Raw genomic sequence first — 16,625 nt, 5'->3', positions numbered from 1 at the left:
GTGTTTCAAACCTGGACTCGTGGGTTGGGACCCCAGGGGCTCCCTGGGAGACCAAGTCCCGGGTCAAGGGCCAGGGGGAGATTGCCTGAGTCAATCCCCCACACTTGGATAAGGCGGTTCAACATGTTGGGTTCTGTTATATTAGGGGGAATCTACCACACATGGCATTGACCCGCGCAGATTGAAATAGGGACACACACACGCCGCAAAGTGGCGGTTTCTAGCAATATCCAAAGTTTGGCCACTACTAGCCGATTGCAACTGATCCCTCTGAATGGAGGGGTCCATCACTCCACTTAGTGACAGCCCACCTGGCTGTGACACCCCAGTTGGGTACTTGGGCAACAGATGCTTCCTGGGTAGAAGTATGGGGTGAGGGAGGTTGGGGGGGGGTGGGAGGGGAGGTTCTTTAAGGCTTAGTACAGTTGTTTTGTTAAGTTTCCTTTGTTGCACCAGTCACACTGACCCTTCGCGTTTAGATAGTCGGTCTCTGGGCCCCCGAATGGGCTCCCAATACTTCACGACCTTAGCAACATACACCTGGCATCCTCACTGACACAGGTCCTTTCATGGAACATAAACGGTCTACTAGACAAAATCAAGAGATCCGCGGTACTTAGCACCCTGCGCAGGTATGCCCCATCAATGGTTTTGTTACAAGAGACACACCTCCTCAGTACTAAATGCCCTATGCTGGCGAGGGGGGGATACGATGAGGTTTTCCACGCAGGGTTCACAAGAGGTTCTAGGGGGGTGGCCATCCTATTCCACCGCACATTGCCCATTGTAGTCACAACCACACACTCGTGGTGGTGACGGGAACGTTAAACGGCCCACCGTTTAAGGTCGTGAGTGCATACGCCCCTCCGGCCGGACTAAATGCCTTTCTACTCGCGCTCCGCCGGGTTCTGACAGACCTCCCCCAAGGCACCACACTAATAGGAGGGGATTTTAACTCCGTCTTAGACCCCAGACTGGACGTCTCTGGATCTGTATCCACCGCGCAGTCCGGAAGGGCGTCGATCTTGAATGGGTGGGCCAATGGTCTAGGTCTGTGTGAGGTGTGGAGGACCTGGCACCCCAGGACGCGGCAATACACACACACAAATCGGCTGCCCACCAATCCCAGGCCAGAATTGACCTTGTGTTCATGCCTGCTCTCGATGTCTCTAAGGTCACCTATGCGGAAATACTACCTCGAGGGGTTTCTGACCACTCTCCAGTGCAAATCAGACTGGGAGGCATTGACCCGACCCAGCGCCTGATGTGGCGCATGAACGCTTGGCACCTACAAGAAGAGGAATACACTCTCGAGCTTAGGGACCACCTCACCCAATATTTTGACCTTAACGTAGGATCTGTACAATCCCCGGGCACGATCTGGGCCGCATGCAAGGCCTCACTCAGAGGCTACACCAAGCACCTTGTCCGTATACGGGAACGTGCCCGTGACTCACGGGTGGAGAAACTCGAAGCCAGGGTAACATACCTTGAAGGACTGGACACCACAGCCGCTTCAACATCTATCCCGAGGCAACTTACCATGGTCAGGGAAGAGATAAGGCAGGTAGTACTGGAATCTGCTAAACATTCCTGGAGGGCCTCAATGGCCCATATGTACGGCTGGGGGGACAAGAATGGTAAACTCCTACACTGGTTGGCCTCACGTCCACTAGCCGATAGAATTATCCCGGAAATCACGGATGAGACAGGTTTAATTGCGAAGACACCGAGTGAAATTGCCAAAAGCTTCGCCTCTTATTATGCGCAACTATATGCGGAACGCCCCCGCCCCCTGGCCGAGAAGGAAGCCCCCCCTCCTAGATGACATCGCTCTTCCAAAAATTACACAAACGGCCAGGGAAAGCTTAGACGTTGCCATAACACTGGCTGAAATTACAGCGGCAATATCCAGCTTATCAACGGGCAAAACACCTGGCCCGGATGGCTTCCCGTCGGAACTTTACAACAGGTGTGGGGACATTCTAAGCTCTCACCTGCTCAATATGTACAATGAGGCTGAGAAGAATGGCTGTTTCCCTTCCGGGATTGACCAAGCCACAATAGTGGTGATCCCGAAAACCCAACCCCCGTCTCACAACCGCTCGGCATACAGACCTATCTCTCTCCTGAACACCGAGATTAAGGTGCTGTCAACTGTACTCGCCACTAGATTGAGGGTTATACTCCCATCGCTGGTACACCCGGACCAGTGTGGGTTTATGCCGCCACGTAGCACTAGACACTGCATCAGACGACTACACGCTGCCCTGGCACACCGCGGGACCCTGACCCGTTCCCCTTTGGCCCTTTTTCTACTTGATTTCTAAAAGGCCTTTGACACTGTGGACTGGTCCTACCTGGAACACGTCCTACGGAATAACGGCGGTGGGCCTAAATTCTGCGGTCTTGTAAAGCTATTATATATTCTAACCCAACCGCACGTGTCCAGGTAAACGGTGTAGCCTCCGAACCGTTTCCCATCCGTCGGGGAACTCGACAGGGATGCCCACTGTCCCCGTTACTATTCGCACTAGCGATAGAAACACTGGCGAGGTTGATAAGGGAGGACCCCCTACTGGAGGGTTGGTCATGGCCTGCTGGCCCAGAGGACCGAGTAGCATTGTACGCAGACGATGTCCTCATCTACCTTGCTAACCCTGCCTTGAGTGGCCCACGAATCCTACAATTACTAGACCTTTTCTCACAGGCCTCAGGTCTGACCTTAAACCCGGGCAAATCCTTGTTGATCCCCCTGCACCCCTCTAGAGATTGTGTTGACTGGCAACAAAACATACTGATCCGTCACAATAGCTTTAAATACTTGGACGTACACATAGCCTTCTTACCTGAAATGACATGGGAATTAAACATCACCCCACTGGTTAGGAAAATTAAAGACGATCTCCAGCGGTGGCGGAGCCTTCCCCTTAATCTACTGGGCAGGATAGCACTTTATAAAATGATGATACTTCCCAGGTTCCTATACCAGCTGCAGAACTTCCCACACCCAATCCCTAGGAAGTGGTTCAAGGAAGTGGAATCAACAGCGCGCCAATTCTTGTGGCATGGCTCCCGCCCCAAGCTATCCCTTACTATTTGTCAGCGATATATCCACGACGGGGGGCTGGGAATGTCCAACATCTATTTCTATTATCTAGCAACACACCTGCTGGTGATTAACGACTGGTTAGGGGGGGGGGGGGGGTGGGGGGGGGGCTGGACAGACCCAGCATACAGACTGGAACTCCAAACAATAGGCTACAAGGGAATTTTGAACGCGATGTACGGGGGCCCGATCTCACGAGACACTACGGAAGTGACTAGGATGACTCTCACAGGGTGGCAACCAGCCCATAGGGTGTCGGGCTGGTGGAGCCGTCTCACTCAGCAGACCCCTCTTTGGCAAGGGAAGTGGTTGGCGGAAGTCACCGCATTGGAAGGCTTCCAGAAATGGGACAACATTGGAATATCCACCCTGGGAGATGTATGGGGAGGGCCACACCTGCGATCATTTGGGGAACTCCAAGGAACCTACTCACTGAACAACACCCAATTCCACAAATATTTACAACTTAGACACGCCCTGTTAGTACATGTGCGACCAGGGGACCATTTTCCAGAACACAGCCCACTGGAAGCGAAGGTACTGATGGGAAGCCTGGGCAGGGGGGGAATCTCTCAGCTATACCGCACTATACTTACCAACACCTCCCCACCTCTTGAGGGACTCCGTTCAAAATGGGAGAGCTGGGTGGGTCCAATAGAAGAAACAGATTGGAGAGAAGCGTTGATGGCTCCCCGATCACTGGCCATCTCCTCGTGATTCCAAATGTTACAAACCCTCTATCTGCATGCAGCATACCTCACCCCCAAAAGACTCTTTAAAGCAGGCCTCCGGCCTACAGCTAATTGCCCCCGATGCCCCAACCCGGAGGCCGACTTTTTTCATATGGTCTGGGCCAGCCCAGTCAGAGACGTACTGGAGGGCAGTCATAGGAGAGATCTCAGAAGTCCTACAATCTGAGGTGGAGATGTCTCCTACATGGCTTCTGCTGGGGGCTACGGGGGAAACGGGACTAACTAGAGCGAATCGGACCTTCCTTGGAGTGGCTTGCTTGGTGGCAAAAAGAGACATCATGGTAGATTGGAAGGCCGAAACAGCGCCGGCTTTAGCCAAGTGGAGGCGAGGGGTGGACTGGTGCGCGCAATGCGAAAAACCGATATATGAAGCAAGGGGATGCCCAAACAAGCACAATAGAATATGGGGGAAATGGGTAAACACGTTAGACAACTAACCTGTCTGTGCCCATGAATGACGAACTATACCAGCCTCGGACATGATGCCTCCGTGATGAGGGAGAGGGGTCCAGGGTGCGCGTATATAGTACCGCTACCTGTTGTTATACTGTGAACTAAAGTCTCAAAACTAGACGAATACACACTTCCAGTGTCTGTGGAGCCTAAGGGGGCCAATGGGACGAACAATGTATTTTGGTTTAATGGTGCCACACTATTTGTGTTTTAACTTGTATTTCTTTTCTGATTATTTTACTCAATAAGAGTTCTTTATAAAAAAAAATATATATATATTTGTATTTGTTGTGTGAAATGCTTCCTGGTATCAATTCAAATGTGAACTCCTTCTAAAAATGACTCATGACTCTCTGGATCATGCAGAAATCAGCACATGTCTTTAAAACGTTGTTACTAGGCAAAGCATGCTGCAGACGTTGCTCCAAAACGCATTGAGGCGGACTAATTGAAGTGAAAGTATTGCGTGTGTACATGCGTCGCGTAGAAGCAGGAACCACTGTGAGTTGCAGTAATCAAATCATCCTCTCTGGGAGGTCCAGCTATAGTAGAAGCAGGTGTAAACCTAGGTGACACTGGAGGTGGAGGCATGTTTCTTGGTGTAGCCGGAGAAGTAGCCTGCTGTGGCAGAGGCTGTTGTGGTTGGTCCAGAGCCAAATCCGGAAACCTTTGTTTGTAGCCCTGAAGCATGGACTGAAGGTCTTGAATCAATGATGTAGGCATATGCACTGTATTGCGTGGTTAAATCTATTGGAACGGCTCGTATTGTCTGCCATGAGGGGTATAACATGACTCATAGTCCTGCTGGTCACATTCATCATCACCTTGGTATTTGATGTGTAATTCCAATGGACTGTGCGCGTCCCAGGATGGTCTCTCATCCTCACACTCTTCCCAGTCCAAGAGATGGCTAGGTAGTAAGGGTGAAACTTTGCTAGGAGAGGTGTCATCAGTATGCAAAGTAGTCTTTGTGACTTTAGTAATCCCGACTGTGGTAGCAGAATCTGAGGAGGTGGCCGCAATAGAGTATTGTGGCACTATTTCTTTTGAGGCAGATGATGTCATCTGTGGCACCGTCGATGGTGCTGTCATCGACAATGGATTCATTGCTGGTGGTGTCAATGATGATGGACTCATTGAGGTTGATGCGGTCAACCATGTCATCGACGACTGTGTTATCATTGACAGTGTCCTCATCAACGGATGGGACACAGTTGGTGGAGGAGTCTTTGTTGACGACTCCAAAAGGTAAGGTTGTCAACGGCAGTTTCTTCTCTACTGGTGGTGATGTCAAATCCACAGTGGCACGTACTATTGTTGAGGAGGTTGGTGCCTGTATGGTCGTCAACGATGCTAATGACGATCGCCGAGCCGACAAGATGATGATGACGGTGGATGTATTGGTCGTCGTCTAAGGCATCGTCGACATTGGTGTTGTCGTCGACTAGAACTTTAGTGATGCTTTTCTTGATGTTGACGGTTCAGAGGAAGGAGAACAATGACTAGTCTCCTTTATCTTTAAATATGGAGTGGACGGATGAGAAGAGGCTGACCCTGAGGAGACAAGCTGAATTTTCCGTGGGTGGTGGCCTGGGTATATATTCTAAAAGGTAAGGAATATGCAGCTAGGAGTCTCTATCAGATGAACAAGCTACTTACCTTCGGTAACGCATTATCTGGTAGAGACAATCTAGCTGCAGATTCCTTACACCCACCTATGCCTCCCCGCTCTGTGGATACGTCTGCTAGGATCAGGGATTGTCACTTTCAGGGCCCTGGTTTGCTGGCACAGACAAACTGTTAGTTATTTCCATGGCTCTGCACTTCTGGCGTGGAGGTTTGTTGAAAAGGAACGGACGTACGTGCACCTGGGTGGTGCCTTTATAGGCGACCATGACTGACGACGCCACATGAATCTGAAGAACGCCACCTGATGGCACATGCAAGGGTATTGCTCTGCAAAAGTTCTGGATTCCAAGCTGATGCCAGGAAATTCTAAAGGAATCTGTAGCTCTCATCCCCTTGATGAATGGCAAGAAGGCCTTGAGAGCCAGACAAGCAGCCCACAGCCCCAACAAATTGATGTCTACCCTCAGCCAGCAACCAGAGTCCCCTGATCTCTAGCTCCTCTATATGACCTCTCCGGCCTACCATTGACACGTCTGCCACCACTGTTCGCTCGTGGTGGGGAAGGGAGAGGGATCTTCTGCTGGACCAAATGTGTTTTTGCAGCCACTACTGCAAATCTCAAACTATTTCCTCTGAGACCTGGACTGTGTTGACAAGTGTGTCTTGATGCTGGGTCCATTATAATTTCAAGTTACAATGTAGAGCATTCATGTTGCGCCTGGCATAGCCGAGGAAGAGGTTGCACAAGGCTAAAAGTCCAGGAATCCTCAGTTCACTCTTATTGTGATCCAGAATTGAGCCCGAAACATCAGGATATTAGCTTGAATGTCCTGGACTCACTGCACCAGAAGGAAAGCCCCAAACTCCACTTTGTCCAAGACCGTTTCAGTGAATGGAAGGCACTGTGAAGGAATCAAGTGGGACTTTGGCTTGTTTATAGTGAAACCCAACAATGTCAAGCAGTCTGCTGTCATCCAGAGGTTCTCCATGACTGACTGTGGTGAGCCCACATTCAGGTGCCAGTGGTCGAGGTATGAAAATACGGGGAAGATGAGTAGCAACCACACCATCAGCTTCATTAACACCTTAGGGGCACTGATAGGGCTAAAGGGAAGATAATGTCTGTGGGACTGCACAAAGTGTATATGAACATACACATCCTGCAAGTGCAAGGATGCCATCCTGCCACCCCAGTCCACGGCAGACAACAACTGGGCCAGTGTAAGCATATTTTATTTGACCTCCTGCAGAAAGGCATTCAAGGATCAAAAGTACAAGATAGGCCGGGAGACCCCATCTGTTTTTTGGGCAGGGCAATATAGAGTGTAACAACCTCCACCCGTTCTGAGCCTGGCAACATCTCAATGGCATCCTTAGAGAGCAACAGGGGCACCTCCTTTAACAAGACCAATATCTGCTCATCAGAAAACCTTTCTGGTGTGGGGGTAATATTGGACGAGGAGAAGAGTTAAGATAAAATAGTCATTTTGAACAAACTGTAAAACCCAACTGTCAAACTTGATGGATTGCCAATCTGGGAGTCCTGCTCCTCCATCCCACTAATTGTGCACAAAACCATCAAGGTAAACTCAAGTAGTTTGTTGGACCTTGGAGAACTTGTAGCAGGAGAGGAGAAATTGGAACATGGAGGCCCCTGCACGTTGCCTGCCAGACCCGCCTCCACAGCCTCGAAAGGAACTGAATGCCTACTGAATCACTTGCTAGGAAATCTCTTTGACTATATGTCAGCACTAAGGAATAGCCTACAGATTTTGAGCACTAATACAGGAACTGTCTGGCGGGAGTTACCGTTTCTAAGAAGCGCACTGTACCTCTGTTGCCTGCCTCTTCTCTGAAGAAGTAGGCCAATTAAAGAAAGTACACATTAGGGATCATGGTTCAAGTGAATAATGTGGATCACATCCCTCTGTGTCTACGAAGAACACTGGTAACAACTTTAATACTGAGGCAATCTGACTTGTACAGATCACCAATTTGTCCGCATCCTGTACAACATGTTGTATCTGAATAAAAGATGCCCAAAGATCTTCCAGGTTTCCAGCAACATATCACTAGTTCTGTCCCAAAGGACATGTGTTAAGTGGCCCTGCAGAAAAAATGCAGTTATGGACAGCAGTGCTAGAGAGGCGACAGAATACATACACTTGCCAAAAGCATCAATCCTCTTGTATTCCCTATCCTGAGGAGTGGTAGGAAATCGGTTTGGATTCACCTTACTGTTTGTAGCACATGAAATCAAACTCTCTGGGGCGGGGTACTTGGTGAAAAATTCCAGGTTACCAGGTGCCGGTCTGTGATATCTGGTCACCTGTCTATTCACAGTTGGGCAAGGAAAAGGCTTTAACCAAGTAGCCATTAAGGTATCTGTGATGGCATCATTACAAGGAAGCAATGGCTCAGATGTCGGTATCAGTCATCAAGCCCACTGAAATTCCGTAAATCGATGTATAAGGCATCATCAGTATAATGAGGGTGCAGCAAGCCATCACTATCAACAACATTCTAGGGTGCCTCCTGCTTTTAGGAACAGAGTAAGAACCTTTGTGTTATGTTTCAGACTGTGCCTGCTGCACACACTGCTTTTTTCTTATTAAGCATAAGAACAGCTGAACAAAAAAACTTGTATTCAACAATATCTAACAACACCAACACTGAAGGTAAAAGTGGCTTTGGAGCAGATCTAGATTGCAAAGCTTGAAAGATGACAGATAACATGAGATTGAAGAGTCTGTTTGAATATTAAGTTTCAACACTCCCCTTGCACGATCTTTCTGAAACTTAGTAATATCATCAAAGGCAATACCCAATATGGTGAGGCAGCTAGACAGGAAGAAGGCTGTGATGAATGAACATCAAAGTGTGTATAAGGAGATTTTCCTCTTGATTGTGATCTAAGCCTTTTCTTCTTTCAGGCAAGTGGAGGATGTCTTCTACGTACTCCTATGGGGTGGCTGTAATGGCTGGGGGGGGGGGGGGGGGAGAGAGGGGTGTGTCAATTTAGGCCTCCTTAAAAAGGACACTGATGTGGGTCAGGACACCATTGCTGGAGGAGAAACTGAGAGGTCTTAACCATGTATGCATCAGACCTTCAGGTGGAGTAATTGGTCTTATAGGTCAAAGAGGAAGTAGAACTGGTCATGGTTCATAGGCTGATCTTGATGGACTTTCTTTCTGTGTAGCTCTAGCACAACCTAGGTGATAGCGATAATAAGGAGGAAGACTCTTAGAGTAACGCTAGACTAATCCAAAGAGCATGGCGATACCATTCTGGGTGAGTGGAAAGTAGTTGTCAAGTGCGTATAATGATGTGACCGAGCTGTTGTAGACAAAACCATCAACATTGTGAGAAATGGCAATGTCACCGTCCTGGATCACTTAGACGGAGATAGGGGGTGTTTTGATATCTTGAAGGCTGTTTGCTTGCATGTTGATGAGGGACTTGAGTATGTCAATACTGTAAAATGTGTTTTCTTTGACATCAGTGGAGAACATGCTAAGGGCGTGGGACCCTTTGTCATCTCTGATGGCGAAGGTGGGCAAGAAACTATCAATTTGAAATGTGCCTGTGTCTACGTCTGACACTGCCTTCGGTCTTCCACTGGATGGGCATCTGGAAAACAAAGAAGGCATTTCTACCACAAACAGGAAAAAAGGTCTTTACTAGGGAGCAGATCACTGAGTAAAAAAACAAACTGAACTTCCATGGAAGAATTTGAGAGAAAAAAAAAAACAAGAGGTGTGAAGCATCTCAAATTCTCTGAGATCTTTGCCTCACAAGATGGAAAAAATAAATTGATCTGGGCGGCAACTGCCATTCCAATAGGTCATGGATCCGGAATCTTCTAGAGTTTTAAACAGAGAGGACACTTTTACTCAGTTTCAATGTGAGTCTATTGCATTTACTCTTTCATAATAGTGTTTAGCCTTTTTGCTTCTGGATCCCCAAACACAGTCTGGAAATGGGCACTTTACACTAAAAGGCTACATTTAGAACAAAAATTGGCTTTGAATATGCTTTCAAGTGATCTGTACTTCCTATGGATCTATACAATCCAGACGAAAAATCTTTGAAAAATTATATTCAATTGAAGTGTTATGGAGTCCAAATACAGAGTGGATTTATTCTAACATTTATGACGATCAATTAAGATCCTATGAAGCAGAAATAGCAATAGTAGAGTTGTCTGGGGAGGAGCAGTCATCCTTCATCTTTCATTCCCTATAGAGCCTCAGCTTCACTCTCCACATCAGAAGTTTTATAACCTTTGAACTCTATGTACGTCCCTAAATACACCACTGGATACCATTATCACTGTTTTCAAAAGTAAAATGTTGAAGTTAGATCTAATGGAAAACGTACATTTATAGTGTATCACACAAATGCAGACGATTACCAGGTAGTTGGGAATGTGAATGAACTGGACCACTGGAGCACAGAATGGCCTAAGAATAGGTAACTAAAAAATTAATCACTCTGAGCAAAAAGTATTACAATCCACTGTCACATTTACCTGAACTTTCATCTTCACCCCTAAATACTTCTGGTGATGAGAAAATAGTCAAGTTGCTGGTCAACTCCGTGGATTCAGACATAGACACTGTGTCTAAACAATTAATTAAATATGAAGAAACACCAGTAGGAACAGAAAGCCCTGCAAGACAAAAAAAGTAATATTCAAAAACTACACTCCGCAGTATTATTAATTTGTGCACTGATTAACTGGAATTATAATAGTAATACATGTAGTGAAGTTGATGACATAAATAAAGATAAGGTTTCTCTAAGCCTTACTTAAAGATGAGCAGATACTTAAATATGTACCACAAGCACTACAATCCACCGAAAAACACTAGTTTTGCACTACAGTATCAATAGCCTTCTCAGAACAGGTAACTTAGTCCTTGAAGAACAACTTACTTACCTTCAGTAGTGCTCATTCTAGTGAATACTCTATATAAACTCCTCACTTTTAGAATATTCCCAGGTGACACACTGAATCTGGGAAATTTAAAACAGCACTGCTGTGGCGCACCACGAGGTGGTGTCATGCAGCTCCATGTTAATTTCATTCCGTCTTGGAAGTGATGATGGAGCCTCATATAAGTGCCACTGCTGTATATTTAAATCAGTTTCTTTCTTGTCACTGTTCAGGACTAGTACAGTATCTCAACCATAAGCAGAGGTACCAGTGTACAGCGTTCTAATTTGGGTCTTCTTTGGATTGAAAAAAGTAGTTCACTCCACAGAACAGGGAGGCGGGAGGGCTGTGAAGAATATGTGATTAGATGGATAATCAAACAACGTTATCAAAAGTAAGTAGCTAGCACTTCAGATGGAAACTTCTAACTGTAGATTCCTCAACTTTAGAACAGATACCAAACCAGTATCCTCCAGGGCACTGAGTCTGTGGAATGGGGACAGATCTAATAGTCCTGTAGGACTAAACGGCAACACGACTTTTCCAATAGACCCAACTCTCAAGCCAGTAGTACTTTGTGATATATGCACTAATGCCCACTTCTCAGCCTGTCAGAAATGATGAATAGGCACTCCATATGCCAAAGCAGCAGCCTTGGCCCTGGTGGAGTGGGCCCTCTCATACTGGAGGCTGATTCTTGGCTAATGCATAGCAGATCCTAAGGCAGATGACTACCTTGAAGAACACGGTTTTCTGCACCGCCTTGTCTTGCTCTGCCCCAGAGAACCTCACACAAAGCTGACTGTTTGTCTCATGATGCAATCGATGAAAAAGATTAAGGCTCTCATGAGGTATAGCTAATAGAGTCTCTTTTCCTCTTCCAAGGGTTGAGGGTGAGCAAATAACATTAGGAGTATGATGGATTGTCCAATGTAAAACGGAGCCATGATCTCTGGAAAAAAGGCTGCCCTGGTCCTCAACATCAAATTTCTTTTTTTTTTTTTAAAGAAAAAGTAGGTGCAATCGCTGCACCGAGAGCACTCAGAGTTCACTCAAGCAACTGGCTCAAGTTATCCCAACCAGGAATACACTCTTCAGAGTCAGAAAACAGAGGACAGTTGTGCATCGGTTTACAGGGACTGCACATAAGGAAACTGAAAACCAGAATCTCACTTACCACTGTGGCACCTTAAAGGGTTCAGGGGAAAACATGTGTCAAACCTTTGAAGCACCTCATCACAACTGGTGATTGAACAAAAATAGCTGGGCCAGCAAGCGCAAAAGGGCCGACAAGTAACCATCAATGGTGCCTGCTGCAATGCCTTGCTTGAACAGATATAAAACAAACAAGATATCTGACAGTTAGGCTTACAACACACCAGGCAATAAACTAGAGTTTGTCCCAACACCTGGCATACAGACTTCGTAGAGGGATGCCTGGGCAACAGCGATGACATCCACAACTATGGGAGGAAGATCAAATCCAACCAACTGCTGCAACTCAAAATCTATGTATATCGAGGTGCAGATTATGCAGGTTGGGGTCCAGGACCCTGTGTTGACAGGACAGACTCTCGAAGTTGGAGCCTGCTCAAAGGACAGGTGCTCATTCCCAGAAATCCAGGTTCCTGACACTCCCGGCCCACACTGGAGCCACTATGATGATTTGTGCATAATTCAGAACCTGCTAAAGTATACAAAAAGTGATGGCTGGAGTGCTTGAATTAATCTCAGTCACTGGTAATTACTCGGGCCACATCCCAATTTACCATTATTTTGCACACCATGCCACTTCTGTTTGGACCCAACTATATGCAAATCAGTTTTAACCCAACTCCAATAGGAACACTCCAGACCAAACTGCCAATCCAGATCCTCCCTGAAACCCAGAACACAAGTAACGAAGGACTGATTTTGTCCTTTTTTATGGGGCTTATCAGCTGGGTATAGCTTGGTTACAGTGAGACAGTGTGCAAGGGATCCACGTCCGGGCATACTCATCCCAATTAGGGCAATATAATAAAGTATAACAAAAAAATTCAAAACTTGGGCAGGGGAGGCAGTGGCAGAAATGAGTACAAAGTCCCCTCCTCCACTCTAGCCAGAATGTGTCTCTAAGAGAGAGCTTCCTTGAAAACTCTATCATGTAAGGGTTTTTACACTAAAGGTTCAACAGTGGCAAAAAGATCTAGCCAGTGTACTAGCTACTGCTAGAAAGATCCCTGAGACACTTCAAGATTTAACTGCCTTTCGTAATCTTCTAGATGCTGTTGGCTGAGTTACTCCACCCCGGTGTTCAAGAATCCTGCTTGGTGGCTCATCACCAGGGAAATGCCCTGATGCTCCAGCTAGCTCAAGAGAGTGACTGCCTCTTGGCACGGAGTCCAGGACCCCACCTCACCCCGTTTGCTGCAGTACCACATGCCGGAGGTACTGTCCATGAGGATCTGAGCTACCCTTCCTATAATAGGCCACAGGAAGGCTTTCAGTGCCAGGAAAAGGGCTTACAACTCCAACAGGTTGATGTGAAGACGGGTTTCTGGTGGAGACCAGAGTCACAGGTCTCCATTTCTCCCAGACAACCCCCCTATCCCAGTGATGATGTATCCAGAACCACCAATAGTTCTGAGTCAGGCAGAAAGAGTGGTCTGACTCTGGTCCAACTGCAGTCAAGTAGCTGATCTTGTGCAGTCTCCTTCGAAACCTGGTAGGAATCAGACAGGTTCCTCTGCTTCTGGGCCCCCGGAGACTTCAGGTTCCCCTGCTGGAGCCGGTATGTGTCACCTGGCATAGCCAATGAGCAGGATGCAAGAAGCCTCAGAGCCACTCTCTGTAAGTCTCTAGACTAAGGATGAGACATCAGACTCATTGCCTCAATGTCCTCACCGTCAAAGAGTAAAGGCCCATAAATGCACTGTATCCAGAACCGCCCAGATGAAAGTAAGCCTCCGCAAAGGAGTCATGTGGGATTTCAAAATGTTGATAGTGAACCACAATGATGCTAGGAGGTTAGCCGTTGTGTGGAGGTGGTGTACAACTGTGGCGAGCCCGTTCTAAAACTGCTAGACATAGCAGTAGAGAAAACTGGAATCCCCAACCTCCGAAGGTGTGCTGTGACCACTGCCACCACTTTCGAGAACACCTGAGGGGCGTTGGTGAGGCCGGAGGGGAGCATGCCAAATGTACAATGCTCCTGGCCTACCCTTGACCGCAAGTAGCACCTGTAGAACTCCATGAAGGGCACATAAAAGTAGGAATCCTGCATGTCTAAAACCATCATCCAGTCTCCTGGATTCAAGGGAGACAGAACCTAGAACAATGTGAGCATCTTGTATGTGCCCTTACACAAGAAGGCCTCTAGAGGGCAGACATAAAAAAAAAATAGGTAAAAGGATATCGTTCTCCTTTAGTGTGAGGAAATAGCACCAATAGCAGCCAATTCTTATTTAAAGACCATCTCTAGGTCTCTTTTATCCAAGAGAACCTACACCTCCTATAAGAAGATAGACAAGTGCTTCTCTGAAATCTGCTCTCATGTGGGTAGAAGATGTGATGGGACAAAAAGGAATGACAGGACAAAGTTCCGTTTAAAAAAAATGAAGGATTCAGCTGTCAGATTATATATTTTGTCACCCTTAGAGAAGATGTCATATCCTGCATCACACAGCATGGTCCTGTGCCACCAAGGGACAACTAAAGCAGTTTGGAGGCTGATGCCACAGGCGCAGGAAACTGGAAGTTCACCGACTCCAGTGGCCTGGAAGTTGTCTGCTTGGTCTGCACCCTGACACTGAAAGGACTGGTGTGCCTATTGTAGAGGCTGTTAGACTTTGCGATGCCGGTACGTAAAACCTCTGAAGTTGCCTCAAAAGTTGTGAAACTGCTGGGGGTATTAAGTGCCAGAGTAGAGGGGTGCAAGGAATGTGTTGTGGCATGCCTTTCTTAAAAGCATGCTAGTGCAGTATTGGTCATATCGCCATAGAAACGAGATCCGTGGGACATCAGAGAAGCCTGCATGTCACCAGAAAAGCCTGTGGATCTCATTCATGTGTGAAGCTGAAGAATATTGCTGTTTTCCCTGCCCAAGCAATCATTAATGTCCAGGCCAGAAAAGATGAAGTATTTTGCCCCATCCTGACAATCCTAGAGGGGCTGATTTAGGTTGGCCCAACATTTCTCAGGGACTGCAGGCAAACTCTCACTAAACATGTCTAGTAAAGCAACTGGATATCTCCCGAGCTGGCACTTACTCAAATGGCAAGGCTGGCCCATGAAGTAATTTGTTTCCTAAATACTTCAATTCTCTTTGACTTTCTGACTTATGGGGGCAGGTTGGTGGAGCGGGTAAGAGCCATAATGGAATCAATTCAGTTTTACCCTGCAGATGGAAGCCTGAACCACCAGAATGTATGGTGCAATGTTCTGCGTCAAGAAGGGTCGCCCGGCATCAGCCAGTGGTAACAGGCTATCTGCCTGTTCAACGGTGAACAGGAACAAGCCGTAGACCAGGTGCTTATTAGGTTATCAGTCAGGGCTTCACTGAATGGCAGTTGAGGTTCAGAGGAAGGCTGCCCAGTTTGCAAAACTTCTGTTAACACCTTAGTTCTAACTTCCATAGATGGAAGCTCTAGATTTAATATTTCAGCTGCAAATCTTGTGATCACAGCAAAGAAAGTACTCTTTTATGTTGATGGCTTTGGGGGGAGAACAACTCAGTATCTGGGGAAATGCCCAATCTACTGACCTCCTCCAAATCCATGTACAGATTATCATCAGTGTGGAGGGGTTATTTTATCCTCAAGGTCCCTTTTCTTTTTGAATGCAGCCCAACCATGAGAACAGTTTTACATGTGACATCAGCCCTAAACTGTACATTAAAAAATGCAGGCATTTAATTTAGATGTTTAAGAGGCTGTCTTGGATACCTTTGTTTTACGACTCTTGCCACTTGCTATTGATCTATTAGAAGGGTGCCTTTCCAGACAACTTTTAGCACTAAACAATAAAATGTACAATATGTATGGAAATTAAATATTTTGGCATAGCTTCTAAAACGCCAGTATATCCAATGTAAATGAATAGGGTCCTGCAATTTCTCACAAGAAAGGTCCTGGCTAAAAATAAATTAAAAGTTAATTTGGCATTTAACAAGTGTTCTGTTACACTATCAGTGGTGAATCTGCTACATATAACTAATTTAGTATTTTACCCTGTTGTCATTAATTGTGGGAACGCTACCCACCCCCGTTTCAATAGTTTAGGATAGATGTTCTAAGTTGTGCTGTTTAGCGCTTTTAATGGTTTGCTGAGGGGGTACATTACTGAGTTGCTGTTTTCTTTCTTTAACAGACTAAGGATTTTAGAAGATTAGCTTTAATAGGACAGTCTCTGGTTTTGGTGTCCTTTTCGGGGGAATTCAGGATTAGCTCTATAGTCCAATAATCCATTTATCCCGAGTAATCACTACCTGATCGATCAAGAGCGACAGATCAAGTGAGTGAGCGCGTGTGTGTGTATTATATAATATGACATGAGTCAATAACACACATTAAGACAATAAAGTTTTCTTTTATCTAAAGCAAAGCAAGGTTCTTGTATGGAGAAAGCCGGTCTCTCAGACTAGAATGAAGCACCTTAGGGCTATCTATAGGGCAAACTTTCCAAGTCTGAAATTTTGTTTCAGTCTTGTGGATGGATTTAAAAAGGTAGTCACGTCTGTTATGACAAGACTGAATAAGAATG

General features: G+C 46.4%; 1 protein-coding gene across 2 annotated transcripts in view; it reads right to left on the bottom strand.

The window, feature by feature from the left end:
* MEIKIN (meiotic kinetochore factor) overlaps positions 1–16,625 on the bottom strand; it is a 637,531-nt gene that overhangs the window by 429,694 nt on the left and 191,212 nt on the right. For both annotated transcript variants that reach the window (XM_069202007.1, XM_069202008.1), the window contains exon 5: positions 10,476–10,616. In XM_069202007.1, the coding sequence (XP_069058108.1) occupies positions 10,476–10,616 (141 nt within the window). The remainder of the gene's footprint in view (positions 1–10,475; positions 10,617–16,625) is intronic.

Source organism: Pleurodeles waltl, chromosome 7 (assembly GCF_031143425.1).
Source record: "Pleurodeles waltl isolate 20211129_DDA chromosome 7, aPleWal1.hap1.20221129, whole genome shotgun sequence".
Classification (NCBI taxonomy): Eukaryota; Metazoa; Chordata; class Amphibia; order Caudata; family Salamandridae; genus Pleurodeles; species Pleurodeles waltl.
Note: the sequence above shows the minus strand (reverse complement) of the source record. Positions and strands in the feature narration are given on the sequence as shown.